The sequence below is a fragment of the Amblyomma maculatum genome, chromosome 9, assembly GCF_055883805.1.
Source record: "Amblyomma maculatum isolate TAMU_Amacu chromosome 9, ASM5588380v1, whole genome shotgun sequence".
Classification (NCBI taxonomy): Eukaryota; Metazoa; Arthropoda; class Arachnida; order Ixodida; family Ixodidae; genus Amblyomma; species Amblyomma maculatum.
The window spans coordinates 96,549,848-96,565,875 of NC_139352.1; the positions used below are offsets into that span (position 1 = coordinate 96,549,848).

The window sequence follows — 16,028 nt, forward strand, 5'->3', positions numbered from 1 at the left end:
TGGGCTCGCAGAAGCGCGAGACGTCAGCGCCGTCTCGGTAGAGTCATGTATCAACAACACTTCTTTTGAACATATTCTTTCAATGCAGCCACGTAAGTCACGTAAAACTATGTTCCACGCGCCAACCCGTAAGTAACAACTCCTCGAGCGAATTCATGCAGTTAATGCTGGTTAATGCGACACAATAACCGAAACGAGCAGCAAAGTTAACACGAGGAAGGCTGCGCAGAATGACACGCGAGCCCAGAAAGGATTTTAATTGCTCGCTTGCTCACCTTCCGAGTTAAAATTCTAAAGCGATGTATTCAGACGCCGTTCGAACAGTGCATGCCGCCACTTACCGCGACGGAACGTCTTTCCAGAGAAGCGCTGACACAACACCATCCGAGAAGCTTTGCACGATACAAGTTTGACCGCAACCAACATAACGACATGCGACTACGTCTGACACATTACACACCACGTTCAGGCTGTGCGTGTGCGCTTGCAAATGACAAGGCAAACTTGACGACACATTTTCTTCCTCCGTGTGACGATACAGAGAAGACGCCACTGAACCGCCATCTTCCCTCACGCATCACCTTCATCATCAGCCTGACTATACCCACTGCAAGGCGAAGGCCTCTCCCATATTCCTCCAATTCACCCGGTCCTGTGCTAGCTGCATCCACTTGACCCCTGAAAACTTCTTAATCTGATCCGCCCACCTAACGTTCTGCCGCCCCCTGCTATGCTTTCCTTCCCTTGGAATCTAGTTTGTTACCCTAAGCGACCTTCGGTTATCCTCTCTTCGCACTACATGTCCTGCCCACGCCCATTTCTTCTTGATTTCCACTAGAATGTCAGTGACTTGATTTATTTCTCTGACCCACTCTGCACGTTTCTTATCTCTTAACGTTATCCCTACCGTTTTTCTTTCCATAGCCCTCTGGGCTGTCTTCAACTTAGGTAGAACGCTCTTTGTTAGCTTCACGGTTCATACCCATAGGTGAGCACAGGTAAGATGCAACTGTTGTATACTTTCCTCTTGAGCGATACCGATAAGCTGCTAGTCATAATCTGGGAGTGTTCGCCAAATGCGCTTCATCCCAGTCTTATTCTCCTTGTTATTTCCCTTTCATGGTCCGGATCTGAGGTTACTACCGGTCCTAAGTATACCTATTCGCCTACAACTTCCCGTGCTTCGCTACCTAAAGTAAACTGCTTTTCCTTCCCTATAGGCTGTTGAACATTACCTTAGTCTTCTGCATATTGATTTTCAAGCCTACTTTTCTACTTTTTCTGTCTAGGTCATCAATCATTCTTTGCAACTCATTCCCCGAGTTACTTAACAAGCTAATGTCATCATGAAGTCGCACACTACTGAGCTATTCTCCATCTACCCTTATCCCTAACTGCTTCCATTCCAAGTCTCTGAATACTTCCTCTAAGCAAGCTGTGAATAGTACTGGGGAGATTGTGTCTCCTTGCCTAACACCTTTCTTTATGGGAATTTTGTTATTTTCTTTATGCAGAACTATGGTTGCTGTGCAGCCACTATATATATCTACCAGCACTTTCACGTGGGGCTCGTCACCCCCTGATTTCGCAATGCCTGCATCACCGCCGAGGTTTCAACTAAGTCAAATGCTTTTTCGTAATCAATGAATGCTATGTATGAGGGTTGGCTATATTCCGAGCATTTTGTTATCACCTGGTTGATGGTATGGATATGATCGATAGTAGAGTACCGTTTCCGAAAGCCTGCTTGACCCTTTGCTTGATTGCAGTCTAAGGTTGCCCTGATTCTATTAGCGATTACCTTAGTAAATACCCTGTATGTAACGGACAGTAAGCTGATTGGTCTGTATTTTTTAAGGTCCTTAGAGTAGCCTTTCTTAAATTAAGATGTTTACGTTCTTCTATGGTTCCGGTATCGTCGATGACTGAGTATACAGGGTGGCCAGTTTTTCTTGCACGATATCTCCCCCGTCTTTCAACAAATCTATGGTTACCTGATCCCCTCCAGCTGCTTTCCCCCTTTTCATAGTTTCTAATGCTGTCTTAACTTCGTCCTTCGTCACTGGCGGAACGTCTGACTGCATTTCCCTACCGCCAATCTCATTATTATCCTGACCATTTTGGCTGCTGTAGAAATCTGTATAGAACTCCTCGGCTACTTTGAATATCTTGTCCATATTTGTGATGGCATTGCCTGCCTTGTCGCTTAGCGCATACATCTGATTTTTGCCTATGCCCAATTTTTTCTTCGTCGCTTTAAGGCTTCCCCCGTTCTTTACAGCATGCTCAACTTTCTCCATGTTATACTTCCTTATATCGGCCACTTTGCGCTTATTGATTAACTTTGATATCTCTGCCAATTATATCTGGTCTGTAGGATTGGAAACTTTCATACTTTGGCGTTTCGTAATCAAATCCTTCGTTTCCTTATACAGCTTACCTGTATCCTCTCTTACTACCCTACCGCCTACTTCTACAGCGCACTCAGTAATAATATCTCAGAAATTATTGTTCATTGCTTCTAGGCGAATGTCGCCATCCTCGATTAGAGCTAAATATCACGCAAGATTAGAGATAAATATCACCCTCACGCAAGCGCAGCACTTTCTGGAAGGTTCTACTGGGCTTACGAGAACAGGAAATGCCTCTAAAAGTAAGGTGCACTAAAATTACTGCACAATAAGTATGCCGTGATTTTTTTTTTTTTTTCAAAAAATCAAATAGCTGAATCTCATGAACTTAAAAACGTTAAAATGTTATTTTGTTTTTGTTTTTTTTTACTCGGTAGCCCCAAAATTTGCTACTCAGTGTGGAGATTTCCTTCCAAGCGATTGATGTCGCTTGTAGTAGGTTTCCGCGCCCACTTTGTTCGAAGCAACGCGACCATGCGATTGAGTTAACATAGACATGCACATGATTTTGTCGGCCACAAAGACGACGCCAAAAGCCGAAGCGAGATTTTAGGGAAAATAGGTCTTTTAACGCTATGCCAATAAAACTGGTGAACCTGCCTGAATAGCAGTGATTTGTGTAATACTCACTTCTACAGCCGCGGCTTCACAATAACGCACTATAACATAGTGCACAGACTGCCGCCGGAGGATTTCTTTGGGACTCGGTTCTCCCTGCCCAAATCGTGAACTGCGAAACCAGCGATTTCGTAAGAGCGGTCAGCATCTTCGAAACCTGAGTGAAAAAGGAAGGCTGGGGGGAGTATTTACACTTGCGAAAGTATCGCACCCGAAGAACATCGAGTCGTAAGGTCACTGCTCATTCTTGTACATCGTGCGGCACCAGCGTACCCGCTCACGCGTCCTAAATCTCCACCAAGAGCCCTTGAGACGAAAAAGGCCTTACAGTGGGTCCAGCAATGAAGCGGAGAAGGAGGGATGTATCTTGCTTTGCTTAGTGGACCTTCGAAGCCATCGCGCTTAGTGACTGATGCCAAGGCAGTGTTAGGAGTGAGAAACTTAGTGGCCTCTTGCAGACCCTCCTTTTGTGCTCCTCGGCGCCCATTGGGGCCGCCGACACACAAAGGACAGCCGCCTCTTCGCGCCCGTCCAATTTGGCAGCCTCCCCGCGAGCCCATTCTTCGCGGGGGCGCTTCATCTGTACCACTCTAGCCGCGGCCGTATCAGCGCCCTCGCCTTGTCTCGGAGATCGGCGTTGCTCTCGCGATCCTTTTTCTTCATTCTCCGCCTTTTCTACCAGCAGGAGTGTCGGCCAAGTGTAAAACCACGCAATCACTGCTGAAGTCTTTTAAGAGGACACTTTGCGGATGAAGTTCTGCGGGAGTCGCTGTCATCAGCTCCGTTCGCTTCCTTGCCACAGAAAGCCTCCGTATTAAAATGCAGAACAATTCGAAAATTGCTACGCGTCGTCCGGGCAGGCGAAGTGTCGACAACATTGCTTTTGCCGTTGATTGCAGTCAACCGGGTCGTCGCCAGCGCTGTCCTAAGTAGGTCAGCATCTCGGTCCGCTCAGTGCAACTCAGTGCTACCGGGACAAGCGGTAGCAGGTGCAGCTTCTTGTACAAAGGACTCGTGCGATAATCTTATCTGCCAGTTGGTTTCATGGCTGTATCCCGTTAAAAATTAGCAATTCGCTGGTAATAATGAAAATGGTCAAAGGGTAATCGATGTGACAATGGAGTAATAAGAGTATCGACCGTTTGTGGTGGCTCACGCCACGAGCTAGTCCTGTGCACGCTCGGACGACGGCGCTGTCTGATACCCCGCCGCACTCTTCGCTGAACGTCTTCGTTCTTTGTTCGCTTGCAGCTGCTGCCGACGGCGACGACGTGTCGGGCTTAAGGGCGATTATTCTGCCGCCGGGTGCGCGCGCTACACCTGTGGCAGAGTCGCAATCCGGCAAGTAATCGATAATCGTGGAAGCGCTCGATAAGCACCCTTAGAATCTCAGATGCTGGGCTGTGAGAGGGGCACTGGCCGGCATATTAGATGTCTGACAGGTGAGAAGCTTGAAAAAAGGAACAAATGGTCGTTTTTTTCGCGTGCCTCTCCGTGTTTCCCTTAGAAGTATTAGTAGCGTGTCATGTTGGTGCATATCCCGGAAGACACAGGAGCGCAAGAGGCGACCACAGACGTAAAGAGTGCAAACACGAACCCGCGTTCTTCTCTCATGCTTCGTCAGGTTTCTCGAAGCAAAATAATATTAGCCATGAGAGAGCCCCAGTGAGTGAAACCATAGCGCTGTAAGTCACACTGCCTGCTGAACTTGCGCTTACAATGCCGAGAGTGGCTTTACGCTGGGGAATCCGTATTTCGAGTCTGCATCGTCATCGTTATCGGAAGTGTCGCTATCTCCCTGACTTCGAGTAATCTGACTAGTAGAAACGCCGGTACCTGAAGTGGTAGCCACTTCCGGTTCCGGCGTTTTCACCAGTCAGATGACTCGAGGTCAGGAAGAGAGTGATACTTTCGATAACGAAGCAAAGTTGAAATACGGACCTTTGCACCCGAAGCATCACTGTGTGCGTCATCAAACTGGAAACTTTGGGATGTCATCCATCCGTCCAGCAGCTTCCTGATGAATGTTCGCGTGGCGGCATTCCGACTCAGCAGCGTAATGCGTACCTTGCCGGCAGACTTTCAGGAGGTAACCCCATGAACGTGCATTCTGGTGGCTGGCAGCCAGCTCTAATGGCTGAGACGGTGCACGCGAAAGTTTGTATTGACACAGTCCTCCCTGCTTGGTAGCTAACGTGAGAAGGCTCTCTCTCTCTCTCTTTCTTTTGTCGGAAGAGAGCAGCTTTGCCGAGAAGTGTAGCCTTTGACGAAGCAAATCTTTAATAAGGTTTTGTATTACTTTCTTAGCACATTGACGTGTCGCTTCAGAGATTTCGGCATGCGGGAATAAGTTTAGCTTTGTTTAGCTTAGTTCACAACGCTGACTAGTGACTTCAGCTCTCAATGAATACCTCCAGCAATATTTAAGTGCTGAGGCAGTTACACATTTGAAGACACCCAGCGACTTCGAATGAACTGAAATGACTGGACATATTATGCATGAATCATTCAGAGCATGCATATTTTAACTAACACAGCATTATAGGCCTGGAGTGTTAAGTTTACACAAATCCAGCATTGATCATCTGCAGGAATTAAAATTTTGAGAGCTTGCTAACGCAATAAGCATTTAGTCTCAAGCGACTTCCTCGGAGTTATACTAGGAGAAGAATGTGCGAAAAGGGCACATAAAAATATACATTTCCTTCAAGTTCCTTTCTTATGTAGGACATATATTATAGCGAGGATACCCCCAAAAACTATCAAATAATATGCCTCTGCCCGTGCCACTATGTATAACGGGCTTCTTATTTAGGACAGTAAATTTCGCAGCTCTTTCCATCTCTACAAAAGCAACTGCACCATTCAAAGCTCTCCTTAAGCTTAGCGAGGGCACGTGTACAAGCTGTGTCGACTACCTCTCCCCACCTGCAATTTTGCTCCGAGTGCATCCTCGCAGTGTTATCCACAGCGCAAATAGCGACTTGATTGAATGCTCCCTGGCGATACCATCGTAGAGACGCATTTCGGTTAGTTCAAAGGACTTTCTTTTGTACACTTTTGCTCAGGCAGCACAAGCCACCGGCCCAATGTTCAGAGTATGTTAGTAATACACGGGCCCCATGTAGAGCCCGACATTGCCAACACAGTACCAGTGTTGGGCCCATGGTTTGTGCTGCCTAAGTGAGAGTTCTTGTGCGTGTCTCTCCAATGTTGCAAACTGCGGATATATTCCATCGCAAGAAGCCCAATAAAGCACTGTGTAGTTGAATAGCATCGGCCGCAAGGGTGTGTAGCGCCAGTTACCTATGATAGCGGAGATAATACAGACCCTGTACAGGGCCAGTACTTTTTCATGCAAGATATGAAAGCTCCAGTATATACCTATTTGGTTTGATTTTGGTTGATAACAAATTTGTGCACGAACATCACGGAGCAACACGTGTAAGTTGAACTGTCGAAGTTATGTAGTCACGTAGTGGTGACGAGGTCGACGACACAATTGAAGGGTCGATGACTGCACTAAAGAAACCCTTTATTTGGGCTGACTTTCGCCCGCAAAAGAACTAAGCAACTCGGCGGTGGCGATAGAAACAAACGTGCTCGTCGATCGTCGAACAAAGTATGCTCGTCACACTCGGCAACGCTCAATTTAAAGGCTGCACAGAACAATCTAGATAACGTCGCAAACAGCTACCAGCACGGGCTGGAACATTGTGGAAAGACACCCGAGTGGCCGGAACCTTCGAGACAGATCTCGGTGAGTCTTGCGCTACAACAAAACTGATAAAGGTGTGACTCGCGACATCGAGCATTAACAAACAAAGATTACGGAACTGATACGCGGTCCGGAATCAGAGTGATAAGCCTGTATGCCGGCGGCTGTTAAAAAACAACAAATACTGTTTTGAAGGTTTCGCGGCAAAATTATCAAGGGTAAATTATTGCCGATGGCTGCTTTAGTACTCTCTCAACAACTTTCGGTATCGAGGCACTTAATGTAGAAGCACGGATATCGTCCACATATATCGTCGATACGAAGGCCGAGTGCGGTATCAATTTAAAAAGACCGAAGAGTTTTTAAAGCATTGAGCTTAGCACCCCATTTTGTGACACACTAGTTGAAGGGAAGTGGATATATTGTTGATTTACTTCACAGTGGACACTAGGCAGCCTCTACCTATAGAAAAAAAAAACGGCGTCGAGCAAGTTGGGTTTGTCTTGTAAGGTTTAACGTCCCGAAGCGACTAAGTCTAGGAGGTGGTGGAGAGCTCCGTATAATCGACCATCGCGCACTGCACGGGGTATTAGCTTTTCGCTTCCATCTAAATGCGGCTGCTGCGGCAGGGGTTTAACCTATTTTCTTGCAATCAATCAGTAGCTGAGCACCCTCAACGCTGTGACTGGGCGGTAGGGTTTAAGCAATTTCAGTAATACTTGCTGGGGGGATAGTTGGTGCATGTTATTTTGAAAAAGAGGTTGCTCCAAAACGGATGACACTCCTGTGTCTCCTGTCCTGTTTGTCTCTTTGTGAGTGTCGTCTGTTTTGGCGCCACATCTTTTCCAAAGGAAGCAATTTCAGATTTATGTAAAACATTAGAAATGGCCTGGCGATTTACGCCGCCATGTCATACCCTCTTTAGTGGTCTTGTTTGATATGTAATAAATATTTAAGTATTATTGTCAGTGCAGTTTGTTTTCTGTATCCGTGCCTCAACGACATTATGAGATGTTCTGTAATCACACGCACGCACGCACGCACGCACGCACACACACACACACACACACGCACACACACACACACACACACACACACACACACACACACGCACACACACACACACACACACACACACACACACACACACACACACACACACACACACACACACACACACACACACACACACACACACACACACACACACACACACACACACACACACACACACACACACACACACACACACACACACACACAACGCCCACTGACCTTAGGGAGTCCGCCTCGTTTGGGGGTGTTCTGGTTTATCTGGTACCTTCGCGGGCACCTGTGCGCAAAATGGCCCAATCTGGTGCTCGGCTTTTCTGGGGTCGAAGTAGTTTGGAAAATATGCTTTAAGACGTACCTAGTACTAAGAAAGATCTTTGCGCCACGGTCCTCTTTGGCCAAAAGCTGCCATTTGTACTCCGGTCACACTCGCATTCACTTACGTACATTTACACTGACATTGCATTATGGAGCTCTAGATGTTAATCTAGGAGGACGGTCACCACTCTCTAACACAGATTTCACCAGCAGCTCATGAAACGAACTCAACCGTACGACGCTGAATGGCACGCTTGTGACCCTATTGTGGGCTGCCAAGAAGAGTTAATGAAGTTCGCGTAGTTGCTGCGGAGGACGCTATCTACGTCATTAGGTTGGCTTCTAAGCTGATCCTAACGTATTTTCGTGTGTGAACTTTACCTGCTTTAGCGCGTTGAATCTTACCTCTCCTCTCAAGCCGTCCACTTTTGAGCAACTGGCCAGTGGCTTTTTTGCGCTGAACCTTCTTTTGACCACGTGCTGAACCCTCTAGCTACAGGTCCACCAAGGGGGTCTGCCGCGCGCCTGCAGCCTTGCCACGTGACTTTTTGCGCAACTGTTGTTCTCTCCACGCAGGCGTGGGTTACGCTGCGGCCGTGATGTCCTTCTGGCTCAACTCGTACTACATTGTGGTGCTGGCCTGGTCCCTGTACTACATCTACTCGGCGCTCTCGTCGGACGTGCCGTGGCGCACGTGTGACAACTGGTGGAACACGCCCAACTGTCGCTCAGAGTACGAGCCGTTCAACTGTTCCACCATGAGGGGAGGCGTCTGTCCGGACCCGCGCCTGCTCAGGAGTCCCGTCAAGGAGTACTGGGAGTGAGTATATACTATAGCCGAGCACTCTGTTCCATTGCGGATAGTTCACCTCCACTCGTTCGATGCAGCTGCCGCGGAGAGGACCAACTGTGTGCACCGATAAGCCTAAAGGACGTCATTCTATGGTGTGCCGTTGCGCGTAATTATGTTCCCCATCGAGAAACGAACTGTGATCGACTATATAGCGCGCAACTTCAGTTTACTTTTCCAGCTAGCGCTCTTGTGATCGCTTCTTGAAAATCAGCTCCGTTACGGCCGGCAGTAAAAATTACATGCTGTGGCTGCTGAAATTTCCTGTTTAATCCCCATTTCTCTGGAAAACTGTCGGTAATCGAGTGTGACCTTAAGTGATCCAGTAGGGCCTCAGCAGCACCTGCCGCTGTTGTCACCGACGTACACACTGCGGTCGAAATTTTTTCCCTGGTGCCGCTTTGCCCGTCTTCTTTCAGCAGCATGGCATCCTGAGCATGAACTGCCTCAAGTAACGGCAAGTACATTAAGAGCACCATATTTTTCCTCATATAACTGCCGGCTTTCGGACTGAAACACGTAGGCAGCCACCCTCAGCGAACAAGTACGTTTGCAGTAAACATAAATAATAAAGCGACATACGTTAGTTGTGCATCATGCAAGAAAATTTATAGACGAAGGGCAAATAATAAACGAGAGCATTGTATACTTCCGTATTAACTAAACTTAATATCTTTACGAAAGGGAAGAAGTGACTTGACCGGGAGAAGTTGTGTGGTGTACATGTGATTTTTTTTTTGGGGGGGGGGGGGGCGTTTCAATGGCGCACTTGATTTTCCTGCTTGTGGATACGCAGCCTAGTTGTCCCTTTTTCAACGTCCGTCCCCTATTGAGCGCATATCAGAAACAAAAAATTATACAGTGATAGATTACGGAGTAACACTAGCTCACTTTATAACATTATAGGGTTTAACACGGTGAGCCATCAGTTTTAAAATGAGTACCAGCCTACAACTCGTCGCTGCTGGCTAGGCGCCCAGCCACTGCGCTAAAGGAACAAGCTACAGTCTGGGCGCTGTCCCACATTCATTATTGTGTTAGCTGATGGACATGTCGTGGCTTCAATTTGCCCTCTTTCCGTAATCAGTTTTCCATTTTTAACTTTAATTTCAATTTCTTTATTTCCCCTGAAAATGAGGAGTGCGGGACTAAAAGCTGGAACAGCTTGGCGAGGTCCCGACCCCTTACAAATTGGCAGAAAAGCGAGATGACGGCCTAGCATATACGAAAATTTCAAATGGACAGAAAAGCACTACAGGACGTCCAGCAATAGTAATGGCAAAATTAGTAAATAGACAAACACAGGTGCAGTACCAAAAGGCAATAAAACACAGCGGCTGTGATCGAAAATAGCTTTCATTATTCCTGTAAATAAATACGGTGACAAAAACATTTGATGAGATAGTCGTGGCTACAAAAAGGATCAAAATGTTCTGCGTTTATTAGGTCCAGCAGTGTAGGTAACGTGTAAGACAGAGATTATTTGTCGCATGAAGGTATACGTGTGAGAACGATCCACATTTTTTGACGTCTGGTCTGAGTGTCGTTTGTAGTTACTCGAAGTTTCGAAAACTAAATGATATCACGATTGCGAATGTTACCGTAAGTTTTGTAACGCAGCAACAACCCGTAATTGTTCGAACAAAAACCCGGTAGAATTTTGTATTTGCAAGAAAGATACTTTGTCGAGCGAACACAAACGCGCGGCTATTTCATGAAGCAAATGCAGCTTAAGATTCTGACTCCATTTCAATCTTAAACCATGCAATTGTATATGAGATGCCAATAGAGCATTGTAACAGCATAGCCTCTGCCTTAGCAGAAAGGAGGCGTCCCATGCGTGCAATGGCACCTATAAAAGGTGAAAACTTCGATGACATCGAACTGTATCCGACAAAACTAGTGGACAAAGCGCTCTCTAACGCTGCCTATAGAGAATCGTCACCTGCGATCCATCGCCGTGATCCTCTCCCGCGCGGGCAGTGCGCCCGCGATGATTGGTCCCGACGCGATGGATCTAAGGGCCGACCACCGCCACGTGGCGCTATCTATGGGCGTCAAGACATAATGCATTGAGATCGCGGCATTTGAAGAGCGACCGCTATGGATGGCGTTTTTAAACATCAAAGTAGCTTACGTTAGTGTAAACCACGCATTGATGTGGCAGTTATTCGTTTTCAGCTGTAGCCCCCTAGTATATATGCTACAAAATTCTCACTGTACGGTTTTCACTGCCTAATGCGACAGTTCAGCACAGCTGTCGCAGTATTTTGAACTCACAGTATATCCCAGTAAAGAGATAAATAATGACAATCATATGTATACATTTGTAGACCACTTTCTATTTTTGACGCATACTCGCTAAGCAGGTAACACTTCTGTACCAGTCATTGATAGTCATGAGTAAAGCCTCGTCATTGGAGATGACAGGAAACATGTTCGGTGTGTGGGACCAGTGCCTGGTTCTGAAAGATGAAGTGCAGGCATGTTATTCGGAATGCCGTAGACGCAGTGGGACGCAGGGCAGAGCTGCACCGCTAAGCTTGACTCGGTTCGGACCATTGAGCATGGTGCGTTGCCACAGCGCGTTACAGACGCATGAGTGACGTAAGGGCATTCCTTCTCTTTTCTAACGGCGACCAGCCTGCGCATATTTAGTTCTACAGCTACAACGCTGTGCGTACAGGTGTCGTGAAATCAACACTTGCGAAATCGAGGCCGGGGGATGGCGATACATTCATTGTGCAGCTCTTTATTACTAGCCTGTAACGCCCTGCAAGCAGTTGTTGCATGCGTGCACACGAGGTGGCATTACGGTTAGTGTGACATTACAGATCCATGATTGTGCATGATTCCTCGGATATCGCCAAGGTGGATGCAGAGCCGGAATATCAAACGGCCGCAGATTTCGCTCGTCTCCGTGCTAAGCAATGAGCACTAGCGGGAACCTACGTTAGCGAAGTATGGTACAACGGGTGACTCGCTGCCGCCACCGGCGAAGAGGTGTGCAACCTTGAGCAATTCGATTATGAGCTTGTGACGCCTGCTAATGCGTTGTAAAATATGTAATGTGGTGAGAGGCAGACCGCGGTTCCAATGAGATCTGGTTGCCATGCAACGGGAGTATTTTGAGTGCTTGCGGCTACGCTTTCATAAGATGTACGTGTTACAGCTTATTGTGAAGGTCAGAACTACATGCTCCACGGAAAGATGCAGCACCTCTCCTCGTACACCGCATATCCGCCGATCCCCTGCGTTCACTGCCGCTCAACAACGCCGTTACTTCAACCACTTCTCGCCAGCCATTACTATCAGATGCAACCTTTTTGAAGCTTTTTCTAGCTTATAGAGCTTCCGCTTTTAGCGAAAGTAGTATCCTATAATGCGGTGACCTATGTATTCACGCCTGTCAACTTAAAGTTGTGTTCTGTGTGCGTTCAGCGCCGAAGTAACTGTGCGCGTTACAGGCATTAGTCTTGAGGGGTGATGTCGTGGCTGGAAGAGCTACCATGTGCGAAAATTAGGCAGGCACACTTTGGTCTGGTCAGGTGCTTGAAAACTAAAGCTGGCTCTCTCGACGTGCTGCCGCCAAGGGCGCTCCCAACGCTTCCTCCTGTGGCGCGCGCCACTACGTAACCGGTAGCGCCATGCCCTCTGTACTCTTTCTGCTTCTCTGAATATGCCTTCTCCACTCATCTCCCTTCTCTGACGACACCTGCTGCTAAGTACCGTGGTGTGCTGAAGTGATTAAAGCATAAAGATGAAAGTACAGTGTCATCCAATTCTAGCTATAACAGGGCCACTGCTTTCAAAACAACATTGAGTCCGTCGTAGGCGCATATCGAGGCAAAGCGATTCAAGCACAAACGGACCCGGAGGTCATGTTACGCATTGCCTGCCACTTAGTTTTACTGCCTAGCCGGGTCGGATGCAATGGAGCTTTGAAAGCAGTCAACGTGTTAGCTAGGAGTGGATGATCCTGCACATACGTCGTAGGTTCGAATCCATGTCGCTAACCGGCCTCCAGCGAGACTAGCAGATGCATGCTAAATGGGTAGTTAAATCATGTGACGCTTCAAGAAACGCTGCATGAAGAGCGGTTGTGCAGCAATTTTGATACAGAAGACAGGAAATGTGTCTGCTAGAGATGCCGTACGTCATTTCCGTCTTTATGTGGCATCTTAAAATGGCTTTCTTGTGGCTTCCGTCTTGAACGACGCAGCAGCAGCAGCCAGGGATGGCGCTGTCAGCGTGTACTATGCCGGCCGGCAATGTCACGAGGTTAACAATATAGCCTCTCTATGTGCCATCATTACAAAAAACAATGCTGTTAAACACACCGATGACGTGACTTGACGATGAACAGCAGTACGAGACAGCTGAGGAGAACACGTTGGTGTTGGGTGACTTAGAACTTGACTCTTTCTTTCTTTCTTTAGTTTTTTTTTTCTTTCTTTCTTTCCTTCTTTCTTTCTTTCTTTTCAAAGTAGACATGAGATTACATCAGACACTCAAGGATCCTTAGCCAGAGGCTAGTCGTGGATCCCAAAATGGATACAAGTATGTCTACTGACGACTCAGGAAGAAAACAAAATACATATTTACCAGTGCGGAATGAAACTCTTGGTTTTATCGGTTCCAGAGAAGTATAAATAGCAGGCCCCTCAGCGACGCGATTACATTTGAGATTATTTATGCCCCTTAGTGCGTTAATCGTAACTATTTTATTATCGGCACAAAAAGGCTCATATCCATAATTCCCGGTGTTATGGTGATATTCATACAGTGAGTTTAGGATATTGTCTCGATTAGTGACTATAAAAACACATTACTTACATGTTTCAAGTTCTTATCACAAAGTAGAAAATATTCGCCTATGCCTCCGTTAATCTGCGACATCATATCCGGCGCCGCCGGTATAGCAGCGGCGAAACGCTAAGCCTGGTGCATGCAGCTCTATTGGCAACGAGAAAAATACTAATGACAAAGTATTCTATGGTGAATATTTCTCAAATGAATCCGCAATAAACCGCCTCCTCCGCAAAAAAAAAAAAAAAAAAAAAGAAAGAAGGGAGACGCTGAAGCTCCTCCCTAGATGTAAGTACCTGAAGGAACGTGCGATATACATGCTAACTCCTGCTTGTTCCCAAGTTGTAAAAGAGGGCCTTGAGTGCGCGCCTAGCTGGTAAAGTGTAACAGAGTCGTGTGTTTGGGTCCCGCCCGGAACCTAAAGCTCTGGGAATTTTTCTTTCAACATAGCAAATTCCTTTATAAAGAACAAAAACTTAACGTACGCGATGACTTTTAAATCGCATGATATATCATGTTTTAATCACTTCCCTTAACGCGTGATGTCACTTTCATGTGAGATTTGTGGGGTTCTTGAAATCTTCATGCGAGGTCCTGTAAATGTGACGTTATGACTGCGCCGACCAATCACAATTTCCACGACACCGTATGCCGACGGGACGACGCTGGTTTTCCCATTGAGCGAGAACCTTAACTTTCTCGCTTGAAAACCTTATCGTAAAACGACTGTAATGTTCTAAATCAGTGCGCCGAAATTGCATACAATCTCGAAAATCATCACCTTGGTTACGTTATCTATAGATATAGACAACAACATAGCATAATGCCGCTGAGTAGGTATGAAGAGCCCAGGAGCAGCAGTACGATAAATTTCATTTTTTTAAACTCAGCCATATGCAGCATTTTAAGCCAACCACTGGGAAAAATGCGACAATGCGCAGAGAAAAATCAAGCACCCATCTAAAATAGCAATGTTGTTTAGTCTTACATTTAATGCCTGTTGGCTCTAGAGCCACCACGATAACCTTCCAAAGCGTATCGGCATGACAAGTACTTGCACAGGGCAGCGTTTCTCCCTGACTGCTATAGAGGGGATGGTTCAACAAAGAAATGTTATGTGGGCCGGTTACTTGATTTGCTTTCAATTTCCTGCTTTTTTCATAAACTATAGTCGCAGTTTAGTGTGGCGGCTGTTACACTTTCACCTCCTTCCTGTCTAATTAATGCAGTTTGTTTCTGTTTCAGTACCAGCGTGACAATGGGCTTTTGAACCTTTTTTTTTTACAGCAGAAATAAGAGAGCCTGTTTTACTGTTAATCGTTTAGCCAATACTGAATTGCAGTAAACAAACAAATACGTTAATCCAGGATACTTGGTCAGTTATTCTGCACAGTCTTGAAAAGTGTGGCAGAATTTCTGAACTTTTCAACCACTTTCTTATTCATCATTATTCAGTTCGAATTTCTCAGCATTTTATTTGCAAAGGCGCCGACACTTTTCATTCTATTTTCACTCTTTTCATTGTTTTCATTCAGAAGACTAATTGCAGGCGACGTGTTCACGCTAGTTAAATGCCTACTCCATATGATATATATTTTTAAATACGACTAAATGTCGAGATTTGCTCCATTCTTACTTTATTGTGTTTTACGATGACTTACATCCCATTAATCGCCTCCAGCCGAAGCCAGGCGTGGCTGTGGAAGCAGCCATGTTGGCTCACTGGTCATGTGGCGTTCAAGTGTTCAGCGCGAAGTAACAAGTTAGAAACGTGATGCGGCAGCCGCAGTTTGACAGGACTGAGGTTCGTCTTATTTTTGCAACAGTTAACCTGGAGACGATTTAAATTACTGTCAGATTTTTTTAGGGAATAATGCGGCTTATGGACGCCATTTTTTTTTTTTTTTGCGAAATGCGCAAAACGAATGTCTCGGCAATTCACGACGCGTCTCGTTTCGCGAGAAACTACGCGACGTAGCTGAAGCAGATAGATTTTATTTGTCAGCAGTCGCTAGATTGAGTCTGGTGCCAAAATTTCAGGCACAAATCACGTGAGTGGCACCAGATTGAAATGTTGCCATGGGATGCATAAATATAATGCAACACAAAATGCGTGATCAAATAATATGCAATGCGCACATGTGTATAAAAGTACATCAATCAGAAATATAGATGGAGAGAAATAGTCAAGACAATACGAACAGTAACACAGACAAGAAATTCGGACAGCACTGTGGAATCTACACTGCAG

General features: G+C 46.2%; 1 protein-coding gene across 1 annotated transcript in view; it reads left to right on the forward strand.

Moving 5' to 3' along the window:
* The window catches only part of Gat (sodium- and chloride-dependent GABA transporter), a 259,054-nt gene that overhangs the window by 223,422 nt on the left and 19,604 nt on the right, over window positions 1-16,028 (forward strand). Inside the window, exon 3 of the mRNA XM_084579353.1 lies at window positions 8,695-8,938. Within this exon, the coding sequence (XP_084435479.1) occupies window positions 8,695-8,938 (244 nt within the window). The remainder of the gene's footprint in view (window positions 1-8,694; window positions 8,939-16,028) is intronic.